The sequence below is a fragment of the Notamacropus eugenii genome, chromosome 2 (assembly GCF_028372415.1).
Source record: "Notamacropus eugenii isolate mMacEug1 chromosome 2, mMacEug1.pri_v2, whole genome shotgun sequence".
NCBI classification, from domain to species: Eukaryota; Metazoa; Chordata; class Mammalia; order Diprotodontia; family Macropodidae; genus Notamacropus; species Notamacropus eugenii.
The window spans coordinates 242,856,481-242,882,911 of record NC_092873.1 but is presented as its reverse complement, the minus strand read 5'-3'; the positions used below and the strand labels follow the sequence as shown (position 1 = coordinate 242,882,911).

Sequence of the window (26,431 nt, the reverse complement as noted above, 5' to 3'; positions counted from 1 at the left end):
CTCTAACAAAATCTCTAACCCTAATATATATTTCAGTCCTAATGGTTGTTTTACAAAGATGATATATTTACATCTTTTTAAAAAGCTATTCATGATAAGAATTTTAATGCAATCTTTGCATATTAAAAAACTCAACAAAATTATGTAGCTTTGGTTGTTAAATATTGGGAATATTTATATCTTTATACATAATGCAAATGGAGTCAAATACTCATGAGAGTCAAGATATGGAAAAACATAAAGTACATATATGTTAATACAATGTAATATATACTCTACACAAATGATAGATCACTGTTGATTCTCCCCTTTCTTGCTCCCCATATGCTTCCCATAGCCAAACATATTCCCTAGTATTATACTCTTGAAATGTTAGTATTTCTTTCTCTCTTGTAGAAGCCTAGGCTGGATGCTATGAATGGGTGTTGCCTCAGACAACGTGAGACCTTGGAGAGACCTGAGTTTAAAAAAACCAAGGTCCCTCACTTTATCTGGGGCCATTACCAGCTGTTCTGACCTACGTCTTGTCCTTGGACTCCAAAGACTCTGGAGGAAAGAGTGAGGCTGACAACTTTGTGCAGCTCTGCCTCACTGGAATCCAGTTCACTTGCAAGTCAAGATTTCACCCTCCTGATGTCATTGATCCTTTTTGACAATGAAAAACAAACAACAAGGTTGCAGACAGAAACAGGAATTTGTGTTCTAGTTAAAAGGCAACATGGGTGGTACAGCAGAAAGGGCTTTGGGTTTGGAGTCACAGATCTGATCTGCTACTTAACTACCTGTATGACTTTCAGCAAGTCACTTCCCCTCAGGGTCGCCTTTATAATAAAGTTGAATTAGAAATTAGGGTCCTACCCAGTTTTAATATCTGATTCCCTTTGCTCCTAATCAATACTGGTACTAGTGACCCCTCAAACAGCAGTATAGGGGAGAGTTCTAGAATACTGTTTTCTCCTTCCACCACCACCACCACCACCACTGCCACACAGGGGCTGGCCCTCACTCTGCCCAGACCAATCCTACATCCTTCCCTTGTTGTTCATTAGTGGCACTGTGACAAGGGGGGAGCAGCTAGGGGCACAGCGTGACAGCTCTTGACTAGGTTTTCTCCTGTTATTTTTCCAATAACATCCTCTACAAGAGGCCTTACCTGGTCCCATCAGCAGCTAGTATTATATCTATAGATGTGCATGTTTTCTCTTATTATAAGGTAAGCCTCTTGAAAGTGGACCTTCAATTTTGTGTTTGCGTTCCCAGAGCATAGCACAGAGCCTGACGTAAAAGTCATGACATAAATGTTTGTTGAGTGATGATTTCCAGAATTTGAAGTTCAAAATATACTATTCCCAAATTGTCCACTAGGTGTCAGATGTGAACTATCTCTGTGCTAAAAGTAGAAAAAGCTAACCAAAGGATTTCCACTGATTCATGTCCTTTTAATTAAGTGACAGTTGTATGTATAGGGAAGGGGATTGGAGAAATGGTTACACTGGAAAAGTGAACTCCTACATGAGGAAATTCGGGTCATCACTTTCTCTACAATTTATAGTCACAGAAAGTTGCCTAAAACATGTCAAGTGACTTGCCCAGGGTCACACAGGGCAGGACTTAAATCCAGACTTTAGTAGCTTTGAGGCTATCTATCCAAAATGGTACTTCAAAATGTCCCCAATATGTTCGCATTTCATCTGGTAGGAAGAAAAATTTTCTGTTTCCAATATTTGCCTAAGTTATAAAAAACTTAAAGAAAGATAAGTATCAGACTGTACTAACTTTAGCTTATAAATTCAAATAGGAAGTGAGCATGAATTAGAAGTTATCACATAGACTTGTTAAAATTTATTTCAGCTTTTAAGGCTAACCAACCACTTAAATGCCACTTCCTGAAGGAGGTCCTTCCTATTCCTTCACTTGCTAGAACCTTTTTGTCTAAGATTACCTTAGGTATTTGGTATGGATCTATTTAGTGATATGTCATTTCCCTCATTAGAAGCTTCTTGAGGACATGGACTGTCTTTTGCCTTTCTTCATATCCTCTCTCTCCCTTGAATGTAGCAGAGAGCATAGGACATGGTAAGGACTTAATCAGGGTTCACTGACTAAATACACTTAGGAGCATAAGATCATAGATCTGGAGAAAGAAGTGACCTTAGAGGTTTTCTAGTCTAATTGTTCTACATCATTTTACATATGGAGAAACTGAGGACTAAAGATATTCAGTCATACTTGATTGGAACAATACCTGGAATACAGTGCAGGAGAGATGTTTAAAAGGGTACACAAGTTATTATTGGTTTTTGCAACAGAAATCTGTGATTACCCTTAGGAGTTCTATGAGTAACTTTGTCTTTCTCAGGAAATACATAAACTATTGGTGGGGCATGTCAGTAATACTACGTCATTGTTCTGAGGGATATTACAAGACATGAAATTGAAATGATTAGCCACAAGAAAATATAATCGTTACTCTCACATGAACACCTTGAGTCTCATTATATTGTGAGGAAATGGAACTCACATTCAAAAAGTACACACTTGTACACATTCATTTCCTGACTATAAAATGAAGGCTGATAGTTTTGAGGAACACATCCACACACATTCACACTCACACACACACACACACACACACACACACGAACAAGGCTAGTACAAACAAGTACTCTCCCAAATAGATTAGAAAATTGACTCTAAAATTCAGGAGCAAATTTGTATGAACCATGAAAGAACTCCTAAGACCTGGGGAAACACCCTGGGGAAAAAAAGGGCCAGTGACTTCCCCACACATAGTCCAAGCCCCACAATATTGTTCAAAATCTCCCTCAAGAGCTCCCAGTTTCCTTTGGGTTACTATCCAATTCTCCCTTTATTATCAGCACCCTAACTCACATTAATTTTTCTTTTTTTGTAATGGTTGAGTGGTTGGAGACCTCTAATTTCATTGGTACATCAAAATTCCATTGTGAAGACTTCTTCCATAGGTGCATGTCAACAATTCAACCATAGTTTATGCAGCACCGAGAGCCTGCCCTGGGCACTGAGAGATTAAGTGACTAATTGCCTGCATCAGAAGCAGGACCTGCCTGAACCTTAGATCATCCTGACTCAAAGGCTGGTTCCGTATCCTCCAAGCCATGCTGCCTTTTTAATTTTCTCTAATTAGCTCTCTAAACACTTTCCAGCAGCCTTCTTTCTGATCTCAACTAATCTTCCATCCCAAGAAAAGAAAAAACTATATGTACCATGTACCAAAGGGAAAAAAAAGGCAAAATAAGTAAATCTTTTCAATAACAGTACTGAATGCTGTTTGTATTTTATGTGCATGTGGTTTTAAAAAATTGTATCAAACTACTATTCTCTATAATTTTTTTCAAACCTCAAGCTCCCTGAATGGACAAGTCTAATAAAACCCAAGATTCGTGGAGAATAAATGAAAGATAAAAGTAAGCCCAAGAAAGACGCTATCTGCATCCAGAGAAAGAATTGATAAATAGAAGTATAGATAGAATAATTATATATACATATGTGCACGTATACCTATTTGTATCTAATGGTAGTCATTTCTGGGGTACAGAGGAGGTGAGAAGAAAAAAAGAAATTTATAAGATAATTTTATTACATACTTAAAAGGAAAAGCAAGTTATACATAATAGATTTGAGGCTTCATGTATAATCATCTTTTTTATTATAACTATGTTATGGAAATGCTCATTTTATCCCAGAAATTAGAAATGAAATAAATATGAAAAACAGAAGACAATCATCCTGAGTTTTAGTGGTAAAAAGAAAATAAAAGTAAGCCCAATGTTCTGGACGTTCCTACGCTTGTTAAGTGTTATCTACACTGGAATCAGGCTTGACTTCAGGATGGCTCCAGGGTGGGTTAGACTCACCTAGAACATTCCACACTCCTGGGGTGGGACAAACAGAAATATCTGGGAGTCTGGATATGTTTTTCTTCAATCATTTCACCTCTTTGTGCATTCCCATTTGTTCTCTGGGTGTATACCTATATTCATGACTCCACTAAATCTGACTACAAGTTTTATTACAACTTATCAGTCATAGAAAACCAATTCAATTAGTTTCTCCCTTGACAAGTTTCTCTCTTCAGTTTTGACACACAAGTCAGTCTTGTACTTTAAACAAGAATTTTCCTGATATTGAGACAAAACATTTTTTCTATTTCTTTTCATGTTTTTCATTTGAATATTTTGTTTTTGCAGAAAATATATTTTGATACTGAATATTTTATTATTGCCTAAACATTTAAATGACAACTTTTCTGATCTTCCACTATTCAAAGAAACTTTGGACATGGCATTCTAAGGACTTTATGAAAATCTTTGAAAATGTAGTTGAGTATTGTGTTCAACAGGCAACATTCCTGTGAAGCAGACAGTACTCATGTTTGTAATGTGGTCACTTGAGTCACTTAAAGGTTCTGTGACTTCTCTCAGTCTATCATGCACTACCTGCCACAAAAAATTCAGGCCCTTTGCTCCTGAATTCAGTCTTTGGCCTCCCCATACATGCTCTCTTTCAATGTTTCTTGAATCTCGAGTAGAACATTTCTTCTGATTAGGTTGTACTTCTAGGGTTTGAAAAGTTTTAAGTTACATTTTTACCTTAGCTGGAATTTTAGCAGCATGATTTTCTAGGATAAGTCTCTTCAGGTGTAGAATCCAGAGTCGTTTATCCTGTTGGGATTTAGCCTGTCAAGACCAGATTGGAACAGTAAGATAACACATCTGCAAATCCAGAGGATGGCAAGACCAATGGTTACGACTCTGAAAACATTCCTCTGCTGGGGAAGAGGGAGTAGATAAGATGTTTCTCAGAAGCCATGGAATACAAAGCTTCTCAAGTCACAAGAGTCACTCTGAGGAAAAAAAAAAAAACTAGAAGATTTTTTTTTTTTTTTTACCTGCACTGTGTGTTGAAGCTTGGGATTCTTATAATGGAAGACACTAAAACTAAGTGGTTCCTTGGGAATCATCTCCACAAGCATGAGGTTGCCACACTACAACAGAGACAGTATGAAAAGCCAGTAAGACACTTGTGGAAGGGAATGAAGACCCATAAATTGCTCCAATCGCTGTAGCATTCCCAACACCCTGACATACCAGTATGTGAGCTTTATAAGTAAAGGTTTCTTCTCTTTTCTTTGTGATCAGAAGCAGCTTGTCAAAGAGGAACAATGTTCGTTCATTTTTAGCCCGCTGGAGGCGGAATGTTCCTTCCAACACCAGTTCCCCATAACTGTTCAGGTCTGGTCCCTTCCAGTTAGTGAGCAAACTCTGTATCTCCTGGAAGAATGGGAATAAAGAGATACACACATACATACATACACACACATACACGCACCATATTATTAAATGGGAGGAAGAAAGTTAAACAATTAACACTAACCAATTAACAATTACTGAACAATTAATTAAATAAATACTTCAAGCATTTGGTATGATGATAGGTGAAACTTAAATACATCTGCCAGTTTAGGGCATCACACAGACAATTAGTTTTCCCTTAAGGATTAACAAAAATGAAGCACAGGGATGGTTATTTAACTGTTAAATCCTCTAGAGCTAATATTTATCTGTTATGTTTTTCAAAGACTACAGAAAGGGATTAATATGCGAATGATCAATGAAAAAAATTATTCTCCTCCTTTCATGAACTTTTCTCTTTTCCAGATAAATGTCCTAGAGCTATTGATTTGAAAAACTTCCACAGAAAATTCCTTATATTGTACATTGAACTAAAAATTAGAGGAGACAAAGAAATGATGTAGGGAAGTTTTCTGAAAACCTCCCCTAAAAAATAATGAAGAAGGTAAAGGTAAACTAATAATGTGACTTGTTAACAGTCATTCTTGTGAGGAATGCCAGGAAGTAAGAAGCAAGGTTTAATACTCCCTTAACATGTAGCTAGGAAAATGCATACTCTAACAATGACAACCAAAACCAATTCTCAGGAAAATTCAATAAAACAAGGAGATTTTGTGAACTCACCTGTAGCCTGATTGCATGCTCATGTTTCCTCTTCATGTCATTAATGTGCCAGGCGACTCTCTGCATTGTATCTATGGCCTCAAGCACCACATCATAGCCATCAGTCTCCTTGTCCAGGTGGTTTTCTATTTCCTAATGAAATCAACAAAGAACCATCTATTTTTGAAATATTTCTGCCACATACCCTGTTACATGGAGAAGATACCCACGTTATTTTGGAGGGGGGCTCAGTTTTCTCATCTGTATTCATACTACCTGATCTCTAACACCCTTTCCAGCTTTAGCCTTTTATGACTCAGTATTTCAGACTACTACTGCATCTCCACACTAGAATACTACAATTTCAGTGATAAGAAAAAGCAAGAAAAACCAAACAAGGGAGAATATGGTATTTCCAGCGTTTGAATTCCAGGGCTGGAGTGACCTTCTAGGATGAAAAGTGTCTGGGGCATGCGAGAGAAACAGAGCACTTCATTCTCTCCTACTCTCAGATAAGTGTATGCCAAATAACAAATGCACAGTGAGAAAGGGGAATTTTGCTTCATTTATTATTATTACTTTATATATACGCATTATATATACACATATATGTATACATACACACATGTAATATATATTTCACATATAATATAGTATTATTATTATTATTATAACTATTATTATACTAAGAAAGGATCCATTCTATTTCAGAACAGACAATATAGCAAGGGGATTCCTTTTTAGATGGGTCCTCCCAATATGGTTTCATTATTTTGCTTCAAGTATTATGGATTTATGAGAGGACATACACAAATCAATCATAATATGCCAACTTATATGACACAGAGAAACATAATTTACTTTTAGCTTAGCTACTATTTTAGGATGACCCCTTCTACTGCTCTTTCTTCTCCATTCTCCAGTCTCCTCACAGCTTGTCAAAAGAACTTTTATTATATTAACTTCAGTAAGATTAAAAAAAAATATTGCACTGGGACCATCCTATTTAGATGCTACATTAATCAGTCAGGTAATACTACTGACTGGAAGGTCATAGTGAGAGAGGGAGCTGTTCAATGTGGCCATGCTAGTCTTGGGTGAGGCCATGGTGGGATTGCTGGTACAATTTGACATTTTCAAGACTTGTTTAGATGATGGAATAGTCAGTAAGTGAATAGTTGCCGTAGCCCTGCAGAGATTAATTCTGAAATTAAGAATACTTGATGATGTGTTTCCAAGGTCAAAGAAGTCTCAAAAGATGAACTTTCAGGGCAAGCAAACCTAGCTGAGTAATTCCAGGTGAACTGTCTGTCTTGTTATATAACTGGCCCCAACTATAATTATATAGTTTTAAAACCACAATCTGGCCTAAACCAATATAAGCTGAACTTAAATAAAACCAATCCATTTAGAGGCTCCAAAATAGTTTTCAAAGAAAAATTAGTAAATTAGAGTCATTCTGTCAATAAAATTAGCTTAGGAGGAAAATTAGCTAAAATTTAGAAAAAACATAGATTTTTATGTAGCATAATTTTGACCTTCCTATTAAAAGAACAAAGGAATTACAGCATGCAACTGAATATTTTATACAGTATCATTATTATTGTTATAATCCCTTCCTCATGCTCCCAACTGCTAGTGCAGTCCCTCTCTAGACTTCCTTCCTTCCTTCCTTCCTTCCCTTTCCCTTGTCTTTTCTTTCTATGTTACTATCTATGTATCTATGTACATTCAATATTCCCCACTTCCTACCCCTACAGAATGTAAGCTTCGTTTTTGTATCCCCAGCCCTTAGCACAGAAAATGAGAGTCAGCCAGGCAACAAAGTATAAACTAAGTACCGACTCTGTGCCAAGCATTGTGCTAAGTGCTGGGGATATAAAGAAACACTAAAAAACAAATTCTTCTCAAGAAGGTCACAGTATAATGGGGAAACAATATGCAAACAACTCTGTACAAGCAAGGTACATATTATATATAGGATATATTTAATCTATCAAAATATATCCTAATAGTGTATATTATCATAGTATAATCCGTTAAGAAATATATTACTAATTAGCTAAAATTAAATACATTATCAGTAGAGTACTATATATTTGTTTATATATCATATAGAGATGTTAGAATGTAGATTTTACATGTACACACACACATACACATATGTATATGGAGGGAGGAAGAAGACACACAGAGAGAAAGATGTTAGAATGTAGATTTTACATATACACACACACATGCATATGGAGAGGGGAAGGAGACACACAGAGAGAAAGAGAAAGACTGACAGACACAAACAGCATAACATGAGGATAATCTGAGAGGGAAGGCAAAATCATAAAGGGAATTTGGAAAGGCTTCCTATAGAAGGTAGGATTTTAGCTGAGATTTAAAGGAAGTCAGGGAAAACAGAAAATGGAGATAAGGAGGGAGAGAATTGTAGATGTGGCAGACAGCCAACAAAAATGTCAGTAGTTGGCACAATCAGTGCTTGCCAATTAAGTTCAAATCCTCTCTGACTAGAACAGTCTAAATTTCCTCACATACAAAGTGAAGGGTTAGATGAAGGGACTCTAAGATGATTCTCTGCTACTTGTAAGGTATTTTGTTCTAGAGACATTTATAGTTCACCACAACCTAGCTTCATTATACCCATTTCCACCTTATTATATCTTACTCCTTTCTTGTTCATGTACTTTACAATTCAGCCATGTTAGCTTTCTGGTTGTTTTTCCACATGTTTTTCCAAGGCCATCTCCTATATCTGTGCCTTTGAACTGGTTATATCCCATCCCTAGAATGTTCTTCCTCCTACCCACCTTTGCCTCTTGGAGTCCCTAGTTTTCTTCAAGACTCAGCCCAAGTGCTATGTTCTGTATGAGGTCTTTCCTGTTGCCCCCAGTTACCAGTTCATTCTCCTTTCCCTTCTAAATTTAACTTGTATCTACTATCTACTCCATATGTATTGTGTATCTGTGTACACACACACACACACACACACACACACACACACACACACACAGAGCTCTGTTTCCGCTATATGTTCTCTTAGGCAAGGAACTCTTGTTTCATTTCTGTCTCTGTGTCCTCCAGTGACCAGCAGCGTTCTTGGCAGACAAATACTTGTTGATTAATTGATTCTTCCATGTCCAAAAATGTTGCACCAAAAAAACCTACCTTGCCTTAGGCCTGATTGTTTTATTATTAAAATAAACTGAGAGAGGATTATGGAGAGGTATCTTGTATCTACAAAGCTATCTAAAACAGCGTAAAAAGTATTGAAAAATAAAACAGGGAAATTTATTTAAGCATTTAAGCATTACTGAGAACAAAACTTAATGAGTTGTTCGCTACTCATCCTGTTCCCATTTTTCTCCTTGTCGGTTACTACCACATCTAATCAAACCCAGGACAAATAAATAGCTCTCCTTCCCAAACCACCCACTAAATCTGGTATGTAGGAAGCAATTGCTTTCTTTTAGATTATAACTTCCTATATGATGCAGAAGCCACCCAGCAGGATCATGCCATAGGACATGCCTGGTAACCAATGACATTTAAAAAAATGTCAAGGGTCCCAGAGAGGCATTGGTAGTCTGCCAGGTGATTCTTCCAAGCAAGAGATGAATCACAGAGCCAAAAACCCACCTCATTCCTTGGACATATCAACAACACTGCATGCTCAGTATCTGTACTTCTAAAATTTCTTAATTAAAAAGTATTAGTCAACTGTAAAATATGGACAAGGAAAACATTTCTACATGTTCTCAGCTTTTTAGTGATTTTTATTATCAGTTCAAAGTGTAAAAAAAACCCCCTTAAACTCCATCCCTGCATATTAAAATGCACTCAAGTATGTTAGGCATAAAGAATTTACAATTTGGAGATGCTTACATGTAAAAGCAGATGATACTTGAGGATCCGCTGAACGGGCTTCAAGAGGTATGATCCTAAAGGCAGTGAGTGATGGAGAGTTTCCTGACGTTCTCTGAAGAACTTGGCTACCATTTTGTTCCTCATGCATTCTGTTAGCACGGCTACTGATCTGCAAATAAAACCCATGATGCACAGAGCAGACTCGTCAATAACTGAGTTACTTACTAAATCATTTAAGCATGTCATCTGAAGATGATCATTTGTGAGACTGTGTTGGGGCATTCTACATCATGGTACCTGGATTTAAAAGAACAGTCAAACTAATTCATCTGCTAATTAGATGATGAGATCAGCTGAAATACATGGCATCTCACAAATTAATTAAGACAGGAATCATGGGCTTTGCTACAACAAAAGGAACACTGCCATCAATATCAAACTATGTAGTTAGGTAGTGGCATAAGGGGCTTTCCCCTATCTCTCTATGTGTTACACCATTGACTTTCAATGCCTTTTTTAGTTCTCTCAATCTATTTTCATTACCACCTTCAAAATCCTGCTCAATATTCACCCTTAATAATTGTACCTAATTAGTTGTTCTTTCTTCACATTCTTTTTTCCCCGATATTTATATACCACTTGTGTTATGTTAATTTGCACTTGTTATACTGCTCTGGGGAGTTACTTATTTCATAGAATCATAGATTTAGAGCTGGGAGTGATCTTAGAAGCCCCAGCATTCAACTCCCTTATCTGTAAAACAAAGGGGTTAAACTAGATGACCTCTTAGGTCGCTCCTAGTTTTATGAGAGAAGATGTTCCGTGTAAGCAGGGTCTGTGTCTATTCAATTTCCTTTGTGTTCTTCTCATGCTTTAGCTAAGTGCTCTTCACTGAATGGGTTCTCAAATACTATTAACTGGCTATTGGTTTGGGCTTTTTTTTCCCCCCAACTTTGAAGCATGAGGCATATAACAAAATAAAATAAAGTCTTTGTGGGCATAAAAATCTCTAAATATAGCCACTCTATTTTTAAAAAGAAAAATTTTCATTACTAATAAGGTCACTTAAAAATATAACTTCACCACAGATAATTACTACGTTCTAAGGAATAGCAGCAGTTAAAAGTGATAAATTATTACAAGAAAGCAAATACAGGTACATTGTGCTTTAAGGAAACCCATGAGAAAGATCACCAGGTACCCCCAATAGCCAAAACCATTGACTCCAACCTTCACTATCTTGTCTGAGGGATGCAGTTACAGAAGCAGATATTGGTACCAAACTTAGGAGAAGAGCTGAGAGCCCAACAAGGTGCCTCCCAAGCATGTATCATGGTCACGTGAGATTCCTTTATAGAAGAAACCATAGAGAGAAATTCGTTTAGTGATGCTCTCATTATCAGTACCAAGAGAGACATAAAATGACAAGGAATATATTTGCCAAAGGTGTTCATCATGGTTCTGAAGGATGGTGTATGGGGTGTCCCAATAAAAGAGGAATTCCACTCATCCTCTGGAATGCTTCTATTTATGGATGCCACCATATAGATTTAATCGTCAGAATACTACCAAGCCTCCTCAGTGGGATCCATCTCAACCTGTGGTGGGAGCAATATCTTAACATCTTATTCCCTCCAAGTTAGGTTAGTTTTTCCTTAAAGTATTGAAAATATCCTTGAGATTGATTTTGACCAGGGGCCCAAAGACTAAGAATGTTGAAATTGCTAGTTGACCACATAATATAAAACAGTTTCAAGGAGTTCCAGATCTGCTTTGTTGCTTGGCTGGTGGACCACAGTGGTCACTTCGGAGGCAGGAGAGTTTCACTCAGCTGAATTAGTTCACGGTATCCTCAGTACATATCCTTGTTGAATATATTTCTCTCCCTATGACTAAGTCGTCTCTTTTTGTTAACTACTGAATGAACTGAGTATCTCAATTTTCATCCAAAATGGAAGACAAACTACCAGAGGACTGGCCTGGGTCTGGCCTAGTCTAGGAACACCACCCAAAAAAATGGATCTAAGAGTTTACATAGGAAAAACCAAGTAGATGAAGAATGTCTATTGACTAGGCTTAGAATTAGTTGGATAAGCAACCCACTGGTTAGTCCATCAGCCTAGTTATAGTGGACAATCACTGCAAATGGACAAATAAGTTAGGCTCATAACTGAATAAGAGAGGACAAGAAGACTGGATTGCTTTGGGGAAATTATGCAAAGCTTTCTTTGATATCAAGCTCCTCTCTCTTTTTTTTCCTTTAACACCAATATTACTAGGGTGCTAAGAGAGTGAAATATAGTAGAAAGATGGCTGGCTTTGGAGTTGGGAAGATCTGGGTTCAGGTCCTGCCCACACATACTGGATGTGTGTGGCTATAAGTAAGTAACTTAACTTTTCAGTGTCACAGGCAACAAATTATACAAGACTAAAAGTTACAAAGATGTTATTGATCTATATTGGTGAAAGACGTTTCTATCCTATGAATTCCCCACATTTATGAAATCACAGGCACACACACACTCTTCTCATTCAATTCCACACATTCTTGCAGTAATGCAACACAGCTATGTCATAGAATATCATGTCTTCCAAATAATCTAAATTTCAAGTTACCCAAAGGGAGATGGAGAAATGCAAAAAAGGCATGAAAGAAGAGGCATTAAAGACATCAAGGAAACGTGTAATCAATAAAAGAAATAGGTTAGATAGTGACAACAAGAGACAAATGAAACAGCCTGAATTCCATCAATGGAAAAGAATCTGAATGAAAGCCTATAATAGATTAAATAGATCATAGATTCATCACAGATAAATTATGGGAAGATCTGGTAAAAAATTACACATCTTAGAGAGGTTGCAAAATGCACACTTGGGGGCACACTCTGCTTTTTAAATATGCTTTGGGAGGGCATGCTCAGCCTCTCTAGCTTTCTTCAAAGCTCAGGTCATGTACTTTCTTCCCTTACTGCTCTCTCCTCCTCAAATGATCATCTATATATTTATCGATTTACATGATGTATCACTAGAACAGAGTGTTAATTCTTTGAGGCTAGGACCTGTTTTTTTTTGTTCTGTTTATGAATTAAAAGTTCCACAAATAAAGAAGTTGCTTAATAAATGGCTGTTAGCTATGTTACCTTCATGGATGTTGACAACAGATCCTTAGACTAAGTATCCTTAGACTCCAGAGAATTGTGCACTTGATCAATTATTAAAAATCACATTTCAACAATTTTCAAGCAAGCCACAAATTAATTTGGCTTTATAGAATATTCTCATTCCATAAGATTCTGCTGTCTTTAAGATTGATTTAGAAATCAGAATTGATACAGAAGAATTTACTGATTTAGTTTTGGGAAACTGTTTTTGTTTTTAAAGTATCAGTACATTAACAAGTGATTTTTCATGCATTTTTAGCCTGTTTCCCCTTTTGATTTTTTTACCCACTCTTTTAAGCCCATATCAAATACCACTCTACCCAGGAAGTCTTTCTCATACCCCTTTTTCTTCAGGTAGAGAGGGTAAATCTTATTTGTAAGTAACAGATTTTCCTTGTGTCTCAGATATCTACCTTGGATAATTGGTGCAATACTGTGTATAAATGTGAAAATCTTCGCTCTGCAAGAGAAAAAAAGTTAGGACTTAAGTAAACAAAGACCAAAGTAATAATTAAAGACAAAGGATACATTTCAGGTTCTACATACATATAGTTGAAACTTTCAATGGGTAGCTAGGTGAAGGAGTGGACAGAGTGCCTATTGGCCCAGAAGTTAGGAAGACTTGAGTTCAAACGTGGTCTCAAATGTGTGGCACTGGGCAACTCACTTAACCTTATTTGCCTTAGTTTCCTCATCTGTAAAATGAGCTGGAGAAGAAAATGCCAAACCACTCCATTGTCTTTGCCAAGAAAACTCCAAATGGGGTCATGAGGAGTCAGGCACAACTAAAATAATGGAACAGCAACAATAAATTTCAAGAAAAAAAATCATCTCACAATAATTCCCTTCAGTTAATTAGTTTAAAGGATGACGAATGACTCTTTCAATAGTGCTCTTAGTTAACCAGTCTTTTCTTGACAATCCCTTGAACAAGTCAACCTGATTCAGCCTTAAACAGTGATGCTGTAGCAAAGAAACAGCGGAAAAGGCAAAGTAGGGCCCTGCACTTGGAAGGAATGGGACAAAGTTTCTCCTTTTGATAGAAAATACCACAAGAAAACAGATTTTGGCAACCTAGGGAATTAAAGAATGAAAAAAATTTAAATAGAATTCCAAAAAGAAAAAGAATTACAATTTTTGCGTTATATAAAAAACATTCATTTCAGACTATACAAGGCTCTTTCACTTTCTGGCTGTACAGTTTCATCGTTCCATTTCACACATAAAACCAAATTTAAATAATGGGTTCCTTAAGAACAGGGGCTGAGTTGGTCTTTCTTTGTACCCCAGAATTTAGCAGAGTAGCTGGCACAAAGTAAGTGCTTGATAAATACTTATTGACTGACTGAATTCTCAGAGCCAATTTTATACATGGGACGAACTATTCAATGTCAATCTTTAGGGCTACATTTTAATCTTTTATGTTTTAAAAAAGTCTTTTTCTGTACAAATCAATTTATGACTGATTTATCATAGCTATGCCATTTTCCAAAAAGGGAGTAAATAATACATTTTTCTGTCAATGAGTTCCTCAAATATACTCAGCTGGATAAAAGCCTCAGGTTTAGCATTAGTTAACTTAATCTTGCATGCTTGGAATAATTTTGCCAATGGCAATATTTTTCATGGATGTTTACAGGTGCTCAAACACCATTCAGATACAGAGTTCTGAGTTACAACCTATTATGGAACATTCTTGGAAGAACGGTTATAGCCCTGAAATAGACACCAAACTTAGAATTGTGACAAAGTTTAATTTGCTTAATTTTCACTAAAGCATTAATAACAGTAATCAGCCTTTTGAAGTCAAGACTACAATGAAGTGGATTAAGATTATATAAATGATACTGTTCATCATCTTTAATTATAAACTACATGCAAACTATCAATTATAAACATATATACAGGGAAACTAGCAGTGGAGTGGCAAGGGACCTTGGAAGTCACTGAATCCAGACCCTTGATTTTAGGGTGAAATTGAGGCACTGGGCAGTTAAATGACTTTCCCGGGTCACAGAGTTAGGTATTTATAGTAGGGTTCAAACTCAGCTCTCCCTGATTCAAAGTCCAGCACCCTATTTGCTATGCCACCTACCTACAAATATCCACATAAATACAATAGTGTTGTGTTACTCAGTCATTTCAGTTGTGTCTGACTCTTTATGATTCCATTTTGGGGGTTTTCTTGGAAGAGATAATGGAGTGGTTTACCATTTCCTTCTCCAGCTCATTTTATAGATGAGGAAACTGAGGAAGATAGGGTTAAGTGACTTGCCCAGGGTCACACAGCTAGTATCTGATTCTGGATCAGGTCTTCCTGACTCTAGGTCTGGAACTCTATTCACTGTGCCACCTAGCTGCAGGAATAATAGATTTACATTAATCCAAATTAATCCAAAAACTATTCAAATCCAGAATTTAGAGCATACTTTAAATAAGCTTGACATAGCAAAGCTCAGTTATAAATATGACAACTTAGAGGTTATTATTAAACATTTCAACAGATTTAATTTAAGCTTAGAAGTATATAACTCATTTATTAAAAAAAAGTTATGCATAATTTTTCACAAACATATCTGAAAGTATTCTATAATAAGTTAAGCAAGGATGGAGTTTTCCTTTATAATATTCTAATTGACCTAAACTACAAAGGCCCTTGAGAATTAACACATTGACTTAACTGAACATAACTGACATTTTGGAGGGCAAATTCTATTGTAGTGGGATGGGATATGGGCTAGCGAGAGATGGAAGAGTGTGATGGCACATGAAATGGAAGACGACATCTTAAAGGTGGTGAGATAACTAAGTTCTTCAGTAAAGAATTTCCATTTCCATTACTAGTCAACAATTCTACCATGGGAGCTTTCTCCTCTTTTTTCAAGGAACAGGTAAGGAACAATTACATTATTCTCTGGTAGAAAAAGTTTCATTTAACCTAAAAATCCCTACTCCACCCCCCAAATGAAAAAGGTCAAAAATGAATCCCTGTGTAGGCACCAGTGATTCACATGAAAGTGGGAACCTGTTTAACATCTTTCATTAATGGCCTGCTCAATTTAAAGTAATCTTCTATGCCTCCCCTGGTAAAACAGCTGGTTTGGCTTCAGAAAATCTAACAGCTCCTAAATATCAGGGTGCTGAGTGAAAAGTGTTCCATGCCAGAACCAAAATCCCTCAGTGCCTTCCTTACATGTAAATGTGTGGAGTACTTAAGTAAGCCTTCTAATTAAACCTGGCAACGTTATAATGAAGAAGAAGGCTTGGGAAATGCCAATGGGGTATATAAACAAACTTTTATGTGAATAATTAAGCCAGGGCTAAGCTTATGTTCCCACCCCTTTAATCATTGCCCCTGATTACAGTTACCATTAAAAGCTAAATGTTTCCGAACTCTTCTGTATAGCTGATGGTCTGTGGCTCCTTGAACATATATACCTTCTTTGATGGTTAAGGGCATCCTTTTGACCTGTTTCTCTGTCCTCTTTTTATGCCCCAACCCTTCATTATTTTATAATGACTAATTATGACACATAGGTAAATTGTGAAAAGAATAATGAATCTATGTTTGTAGTTACCTTTTGCTTCACACGTAGAGAAACAATCATTTTTTAAAAACTGTAATAAAATACAGGGTGGGATGTTTGGATTAAAAACCACTCTCACAGTTTATAGACCTTGGATAGTGGCTATGGAGAGGGTTATGGAGAGGGCTTCCCCACTTAGGATTACGTTCAGCTTATTTGTATGACATTGACCAATTTGAGAAGAAGCGGGGCTAGATGCTACGCTATTATGGGATTTGAGAGTTCAAAGCTACTCTTACCACAATTGCACAAGCTATGTGATACCCTATTTTAAAAGTTTTATTTTTTAATTTATGTAATAAAACAAGTATTTCCATAACAAGATGATTGTACATGAAACTGCAAGCTACTATGCACAACTTGTTATTTCTTTCATATACATAAGAAAATTATATATATATAAGAAAATTATCATGTAAATTTCTTTTTTCCCTTCCCCCCACCCTGCACCTTCGAGATGACTATCATTACACACAAATAGGTATGTGTGTGTGTGTGTGTGTGTGTGTGTGTGTGTGTGTGTGTGTGTAAAACTATTCTTTACGTACTTCTATTTATCAGTTCTTTCTCTGGAGGCACATAGTATTTATTTTTTTTAAAGGCAGATTCAAAGATTTTGCAGTATAATAATCCATTATTTGAAGCCTATGTAAATTACTGGAAATTTGAGGGAAACACTATTCTTTTTCTTTATCGGCCCCTCAAACTCCTCTGGGCTCAGATACATCAACTATAGTCTTATCTTCTCCAGATTCAAGAATTTCTCAGCCATTTCAATGCTAAGCCATTCCCCATTCCCACCTCAATTTCCATCCACCACGTAAACATTTTCTAGTGCCCCTTTATGTGCCATCTGCCAAGAAGTTCCTTGAGGGCAAGAATTATTATGCTTTTTTTTAGTATGCCCTGTGCTCAGCACAAAGTCTGTTATAAAGTAAATAATTAATAAGTGCTTGCTCTATCTATCTATCTATCTATCTATCTATCTATCTATCTATCTATCTATCTATCTATCTATCTATCATCTTTAGCTCCATGGATCCTATATATATGAAGATGTTAATTTTTTCTATCTTATGATTTTTCACACATGCCTCTTCCAATCACCTGCTGAAACATAGTCCTATTTTCTAACATTCCTCTACTCTTGCCTCTCCCCTATCCCTCAAAGGCTTATAGTTTTTTCATGAGATAAAATGAGCAATTTATTCCAATTACAAAACTGCATCTATTAAAATAATAAGATTCTCTTTGTCTGTCATTGATATTTTTTCCTTGTAGAAAAATGCAATTATAAAATTTAGCCATTAAGAAACAGACTATTATTTTAATATAAAACAGAAGCAATTATATTATTGCTGGTTACCGTTGGTACAAACTAACAGATCATTCTTACCTTAGATACAAAACATTCCGCTATGGCCACAGGATCATTTTCGCAGTTTTCCAAATCTTGCAAAAGTCCACTAATAACAATGAAAAACAAAAACAAGTAAAAAAGAAGTTAATTTGCAATCTTTCATAATGAAGGATATTTCACCTAAGTAGATACAAGGCAGTTTGTGGTGCTAGGCGGTACAGCGGATAGAGTGCTGAACCTGGAGTAAGGAAGACCTAGTTCAAATTCAGACCCTGATACTTTGATACTAGTTGTGTGATTCTGGGGCAAACCACTTAACCCTTGTCTGCTTCAGTTTCCTAACCTATAAAATGGGGGTACTGTTAATAATGCCTACTTTCCAGGGTTGTTGTGAGGACAAAATGAAATAAAAGTTTGGAATTGTTTTGTAAACCATAAAACACTACATAAATGTTACTGTTATTATTATCTTTATGAGTTAAAATACTGCAATTGCTTATTTTTTTTTTGCAAAATATGATAGCCACCTTGAATACCATAACAAAAATCAGATTTATACTAAAAAAATCACAAAGATCAGGTAATAGCAGGTTTTTTCACTCTATCACTCAGCAAATGATAAGTAATTCTGACCAATGGTCATGACACATACTCTAAAAAAGGGTATTGATCTTAAAGTCACAGGATTTGATGTCAAATACTGTTTTCAAATTTTCTTCTTTCCTGACTCCACCTAGTTCCATATCACCAACTGTCATCTGGATATTTTGGAAGTCTCACAGGCATCTCAAACTCAATGTGTCCTACCTGGAGCATACACTATGATCTCACATTACTGACCGTCTTGCTCTTCCTTTACACTCCATCTCACAGCTCATACCTTGTTATTATCTCTCCGCATTCCTCTCCTTCCTTGCCTCTACTTCCTGCCATCTCAGCTCAAATCCAACCTTCTGCAAGAAGACTTCCCTAACCCTCCCTTCCCGCTTTGCCATCCTTCAGAAATTACCTCTAATTTACCCTGCTCACAGTTGCTTGCACATTGTTTCCCCCATTAAAATAAATGTGAGATCCTCAAGGGAAGGGAACTCATTTTTGCCTTCTTTTGTATCTGCAGCACTTAGTACAGGGCCTGGCACATAATAAATACTTAATACTTGTTGACTAATGGACTAACTTATCTTTCCTCTCACTCTATTCTCCTCTCTTCTTAACCTTCCTGTTACTTTCAAGGGTACCAACAACATCCTTCTAGGCACCCAAGCATACAACCTCATGGTCATCTCCAACTCCTCACTTTTCCTCACTCACTTTCACCCCATTTGTCCAATCTATTGCCAAAACTTGTCATTTCTAACTTCATAACATTCTCCTGTACATTCCCTCCTCTCCACTAACACAGCTCCCACCACCTAATACAGGCCCTCATTACTTCTTACCTGGATTATTTTAAAAACACTTTTTAATTACTCTTTCTGCCTCAAGTCTCTTCCTAGTCTATACCATCCTTGAGTCAGTTTCTAAACTGATTTTCCTTATAGTCATGACACCTCCAGTAAACTCCAGTGGCTCTTCATTACCTTCAGAAATAAATATAAGATCCTCTGTTTGGCATTTCCCAACCTGTGTTCTTCCTATCTTTCTAGTAGTCTTTATACAAACTCTACAATTCAGCTACATTATTCACTATTATGCGCAAAGGACACTCCATCCCTAAACTCCTTGTCTTTACATTGGTCAGTTTCCTGACTGGAATCTACTCTCCTTCTTCCTCACATCCTCCTTTTTCCTAACTTCTCTCAAGACTCAGCTAAAATTCTACTTTCTGCAAGAGGTTTTTCCAGGTCATCCTCTCCTTTTTCCCTCCACACCATTCCTCTGGGAATACTTTCCAATTATTTTGTATGTATCTTGTATGTACAGAAGTTATTTTCCAGTTGTCTTCCCCATTAGAATGTGAGCTCCTTGAGGGAAGAGAGTGTTTTTACCTTTCTATTCTCAATGCATAGGCCAGTGTCTATCATGTTAATTTGGGTAAATTGGCTTAAAATGATATCTACAAAGAAACTCTAGATTGAAGATGGTATTAATGATGGGAACAAAAGCCAATGAGAAAATGGCAAAGAGGAGACTTCTAGGACAGGTTCCCTATCAGTCATGTAATTAGGTAAAAATACTTATGACCTCATCATAACTGATAAGAAGTCAACCCTCTACCACCAAATTTGAAATTATCAAGACTATATGAAATATGAACTTACATCCTCTATCATTAACAATGAGCTTTATCCTAGGCATGTATTGTACCTTGAGATATTAATTAATGCTAGTAGGAAGCTATCATAGTTAAGACATTTAGGAAGTAAGTTTTTGTTGTCAAAAGCACTGTCTTGTTACTGTGGGTAAGTCATTTAACTACTCTTGTCCTCAGTTTCTTCAACCTTTATAAAACTAAGGGATTAGACTAGATGATTTCTAAGGTGCTCCCTAGATATATGATTTAATGACTTGTAAAAATTTCCATGTCTATATACTTAAATTTGGAAATGGATTTTCTAGTAGGTTAAAAAAAAGCTTCAAAATGAAAAACTTTAATAGGTTTTGAGCCCATTTACTAAAAATATAAAAATGTAACATCTTCCAATTAATTTGCTTGAACAAATGAATTGACATCAGGGAAGATGGAAATGTACTAGCTCAATTGCAACAAAAGCCTGGGCATAATTGGTAGATGGGATTGAAAAAATGAGTACCATCCCAGTCAGTGCAGCCATTAATGCACATCTTCCTTTGGAATTGATGTATCTTTGTGAGGTGTCTTTTTCAGCTATGACAACTCTAAAAACAAAGCATCACAATAAACAAAACTTAGAACCAGATTTTATACTTGTGGGGTCAAAAAATATCAAACTAAGATTTTCAAAAATATGAGAGCAAAAAATATTTTTTGCAAGACAGAATAAAAATAAGTTGCAAATACTGTCTTTATTTCATCTTTTAATTTCTGCAATTGTTTTGTAATGCATGTGATATTAATATAGTAGCATATACATATAATTTATGAATGAACATTATATATATACATACATACACACACATATACATATATTGGGTGCAGCTAGGTGGTGCAGTGGATAGAGCACCAGTTCAGGAGTCAGGAGGACCTGAGTTCAAATTTCACCTCAGACATTTTGACACTCACTAGCTGTGTGACCTTGGGCAAGTCACTTAATCCCAATTGTCTCATCCTGGGTCATCTCCAGTCATCCTGATGAATATCTGGTCACTGGTTTCAGATGGCTCCGGAGGAGAAGTGAGGCTGGTGACCTGCACAGCCCTCCCTCACTCAAAACAAAGTCAAGTGCAAGTCATGTCATTTTTTCTCTGATGGCATGGTCCTTTTTGGCAATGAAGGACAAACACACACATACACACACAGATAGTTTGGAGTGCTGTTCAAATTTTTTTTTACCAAAGCATTGCATGATCAGTCAATAAACATTTATTAAGTTCCTCCTATGTGATGGGCACTGTGCTAAATTCTGGGGATACAAATATGAAAAAGAAAGATATCTCTGCTCTTAAGGAATTTATAGTCTAATGGGTAAAGATAGCACAAAAGGAAGCCTAGAGGGAGGAAGGAAAGAAGATATCCATTGCAGTATCATGATGGAGAAGTCCACATGACTGGAACCACATGGGAAATGAAGAAATGGCTGACCTGGTTCCCTTTCCTGAAATGGAGGTTTTGGGGTTCATTATACCACCCTCCAATCAGAAGGACAGAAGGAACTGATGAAGTATGAGTGCCAAGGCTGACTCAGTCTTGCTGGATGATGATATTTCTAAAATGCTGAGGGACTATTGGTCTACACAATCTGTTTAGTATTTAATTAGTGTCTTGCATTATTAGTTTTCTTTTCATATGTATATCTTTTATCTCTTCAAGGAGACTGCCTGCTCCTTAACCACAAAGTCCATTTCTTATAATTCTTTGTATTCACTTGTCTTATACATTGTAGGTGCTCAAAAAATAACTGTTGACTGGTTCATTATATAATGACTTATACATTCACCCTGGGTATAAATGAATAAGCGTTTGAATTCAAGCCAATATCTGTGTTTTTGTGTTCACTAGTACTTTCTCATACTTACTACCATTTCACTCTCTTTTTACATTTCTCCGACTTAATATCAGCAATTCTTTTTTTTAAGCTATTTTGTCAACAAGTCTTGCTGGAAGGGTAAAAATGGATTTTTCTAGTATCCTTCCCCATCCCATATCACTAAAGGCAACCAAAATTAAAAGAGTGAGTGAAAACAATTGGACCACTGTGTCCAATGGATTTAACAGAAAGTTAGAGGGAAGAGATAAAGATAATGAAAAAATAAAATATGTATTCCAGTTTGGTGGCACAGTGGATAGAATGCCAGGCTTGGAATCAGAAAGACCTGATTTCAAATCCTACCTCAGACATTTCCTAGCTGTGTGACCCTGGGCAAGTCATTTAACCTCTGTTTGCCTCAGTAGCCTCATCTGCCAAGTGGAGACAGTAATGGCATCTACCTTTTGTTGACAAAATGGCGCAGTGATTGTGAAGTGTTAAGTGCAGTGCCTAGCACGTAGTAAATGCTATATAAATGTTAGTTATTATTATTAATCATCATCACCATTATCATAGTCAATCACAACTCCTGTTCATATAGCAATAAGTAGTTTGCAAAGAATTTTCCTCACAACAATCTTGTGAGGTAAATGGGGCAAGCATTCCCATTCTCTAGGTGGGGAAACAGGCTTTGAGATGGTTTGAGATTTGAATTGTTCATGATCACAGAGCTAATATATTCCTGAGGCAGATTTTGAACCCAGGTTTGAAGCTGAGGGCCAGTTTTCCATTCCTATCACTTCTTCCCCCATTCCCTCTTGTTTTCTCTTCCTATAAGACACAAGACATTTTATTGCTAAATACAAAATACCAACAAGGAATCCAGGGAAAGAAGGTCATCAGAATAAAGTAGTAAGGGTGAAAGATGGGAAGGCATTGCCCTTTAATCAGTTAGTCTATATGAAAGTAGAAAGAAGACTCTTGGAAGGGACTGAGAATTCTCAGTTATATCTCACAGATCCATGGACTAATGGACCAAATACACATTAAGGTGAAAAGGAAGAGAAAATGGAGAGAGAATGGGGACAAGAAAGAAAGTGAGTGAGTTAATGGAACATCCCAAGCAGAGAAGAGAGGAAGAGGTGGGATTCATGTCTTAAGCTTCAAAGAAGGGAGTGAGGACTTGTTTGCTGCCCATTAGATGAATAACCTGAGGAGGTGTGGAGTTTGTGGACTCTGATAAGCCCATTCCCACCAAACCAGAGTGTCTTCTCTGTTGCTATGAAACTGAATACACTGGAGAGAATCTCCCCTTCACTACATTCTTATCCCTAATCCTGGAGAATCTCAAACTTTAGAACTACCTCATCTCTGCCTCTTGCCCTTCAATTTGCAGCTAGGCAGTCAGAAAGAGTTTATATTCTATCTTAGTTGTTCATCCTTCATTTTTGAGAAAAGACCGATGATATCATGTTGTTAGGGTAAAATAGTGGATGATGGGTGATGTCAACTTGTATGTGAACTGGATTTAAATGAGACAGAGTCACCCAAAGATACTGGCTTCATTCTCTTTTCCAGAGTCATATAAATCCAGTGACAGGACAAAAATCAAGATGACTGGCTACAGCCTGGGATGCAGAGGATGACCTTGGCATCTTTGGCATCTAGCCAAGCTCTAAGTGCTTGCCCTCTCAAGCATCTGCCCCACTCTTCCTGCTTTGTTTACCCAAGAGTTCAGAAGTGTATTTGCTATGTGGATGAACAGAATCAGTACTAGAAACAGTCTCTGCCTTCAAACAGCTAAAAGGGTAGATAAGGAATATATAAATACAGACATATATTATTTCAAAATCATGAAAGTGTAATAAAAGGAAAACTCAGGTCACAGACTATATTTTCCCTCTCAAGACACTAACAATATTACAATTTTCCTGGCTTCAGGATTAGAATAATTTCTCCTTTACCCTGCCAATCAATCATACTTTTTTCCTTTTTTAGTAGAGCTATGAGCTAAGGGGGTGGGGTGAGAAGTTCAATGCATTCTTCAGTGTGTGTGTGTGTGTGTGTGTGTGAGTGTGTGTGTATGTGTGTGTGTGTGAGAGAGTGAGAGAGAATGTATGCGCATGTGTGTACATGCAATAAAAAAAAATGCTTTCTCTAATACAGTAACAGATCCATCAAATTGTCTCTGGACCATTGATGTAAATGTTAAAAGAATTATGCCACGGCCTTGAGGACTTCAGTACTCCACTGTGAATGAGATCCCAAAAGGGAGCCACTCCCATTCAAATCTGAAATTGGCTCCATATAACACTTCCCCTCTCCACCCTCCTAACTGGATTATTTGGCACCTGAACTTGGAGCATCTGCAAGAGATCCATGTGCTCATGGGAATATAAAATGTAATGAGCTATAAACAGCACCAAATTCCCCTTAAATTTCCTAGCTACATTAGCTCAGACCAGGAAAGCTGCTTTCTGGGAAAGGGGAGGGACAAGGATGAGGGAGGACTATGTCTACTATTGTCTGGGAATTACAGACACTTGATGATGCCAAAGTGTACTAAAAGATTCAAGAAAATATTACAAGCTGATTCTTACTGATGAAGAACAGACTATATAATTTTATCTGTCCTCTGCCTCGCCTCTCATTACAAGGTACAGGCAGAAAAGATGAAGGCCCTAAATTAATTTTGTTTTTAGAAGCAATAAACTGTAGCCTATTTGAATGAGAAGAATTCTCATTTTGGGAAAAAATTATTTCTGATTTTAAAAGAACTTAAGGAAGGAATTTTGCTGTGATCCTTTCTGAAGAAGACAAAGAGAAAAGAACCTTGGGAGAAAAATGCTTTTGATAAGAGGATGTTTTCTACTCTAAATAGAAGTAAAGTTTCTTAACAATAAAACAATCCAAAGGAGTAACAGAATTCCCCCTCCCTGGAGGTCAGCGAGCCAAGGTGGTCACTTGTCAGGCATGTTATAGATGGAATTCTACTTCAGTCAGCTACATGCTGGATTTGAGAGACTTTGTATTCTCTTCCAACTCTAACTTTCTGTGAAATGTGAAGGAAATTAGATACTAAAAGGTATAAAGAGAGATGAAGTACATAGGAGGGGTCATTATTATCTGAGACCTCATTCCTGCAGTTCTTTGTCCTTTATGCTCCAAGAGGACCAAAATGACATCATGATGTTGAGGTGAATGTGCAGTGTGTCTGCTTGTGATTTATCACATTAATATGAGCTTGGAAGGCTGTAACATAGCCTTCAATATAATTCATATGATCATTTGAGAGGGAGATGTCTCTAAATTTGCTCATCTCACATTTCTTTTGAGCTGTTGCAATTCTGCTTTGCTCATAGAGCACAGTACCTTCTTTAATATGGGCGCACCATGCTGGATGCCTCTGATGTCTCACAGTTGATACCAAGGTTCTTTAGAGAGACCTCAAGAGTGCTCTTGTATCACTTCTTCTGACCACCAAGTGAGCACTTGTCTTGTGTGACTTCTCTATAAAATAGTCTTTTAGGCAAGTGTATGTTTGGCTTTTGAACAACATGGCCAACCCATCAGAGTTGTGCTTTGTACAGGAGAGTTTGAATGCTTGGCAGTTCAAGTCAAGAAAGGACCTCAGTGTCCAGTACCTTATCTTGTCAGTTGATCTTCAGAATTTTCCTAAGATAATTTGAATGGAATCAGTTTCATTTTCCAGCATGGCATTGGTAGACTGTCCAGATTTCAGAGGCATACAACAATGAAGTCAGCACAATGGCTCTGTAGACCTTCATTCTGGTAGGCAGCCCAAAACCTCTTTTCTCCCACACATTTGCTCTGAGCTTCCCAAGTGCTGAGCTAGCTCTGGCAATCATGTACCAATCTCATCATCTATGTGAAACAAGTCTGTGTGCTTGCTGCCATGCTTTTTAGCATGATGTTTTCAGCGATGTTGCCAGATACTTTCAATGAGTAGGAAAACAGAGTACGAAAACAAGGTCAACTACCACACCGATGGTAAATTATTTAATTTGAAAAATCTCTAAGCCAAGACTAAAGTGGAGGGAGAGCTGATGCAAGACTTTTCATTCAAAGATGACTGTGCACTCAGTGAAGCCTCTGAGGCTAAGATGAAACAAAGTATGGGTTGATTCTCTGCCACTTGTGCTAATTTTGGTCTAACAATTAACACTAAGAAAATAGAGGTTCTCCACCAGCCAGCATCACATTATCCATATGTGGACCCAATTACAAAAAATGGAGAAAATTTTGAATGCTGGGATAAGCTCACTTACTTGATAGTATGCATTCCAGGAATGTCCACATAGACGATGAGGTTATTGCACTGAGA

At 37.0% G+C, this 26,431-nt stretch overlaps 1 protein-coding gene across 4 annotated transcripts in view; it reads right to left on the bottom strand.

Moving 5' to 3' along the window:
- Positions 1-26,431, bottom strand: part of PLEKHG1 (pleckstrin homology and RhoGEF domain containing G1) — a 286,940-nt gene that overhangs the window by 20,669 nt on the left and 239,840 nt on the right. For all 4 annotated transcript variants that reach the window (XM_072643694.1, XM_072643693.1, XM_072643696.1 and 1 more), the window contains 7 exons: positions 18,017-18,086; positions 13,447-13,493; positions 9,891-10,041; positions 6,018-6,149; positions 5,130-5,312; positions 4,931-5,026; positions 4,632-4,718 (listed from right to left, as the gene is read on the bottom strand). In XM_072643694.1, the coding sequence (XP_072499795.1) occupies positions 4,632-4,718; positions 4,931-5,026; positions 5,130-5,312; positions 6,018-6,149; positions 9,891-10,041; positions 13,447-13,493; positions 18,017-18,086 (766 nt within the window). The remainder of the gene's footprint in view (positions 1-4,631; positions 4,719-4,930; positions 5,027-5,129; positions 5,313-6,017; positions 6,150-9,890; positions 10,042-13,446; positions 13,494-18,016; positions 18,087-26,431) is intronic.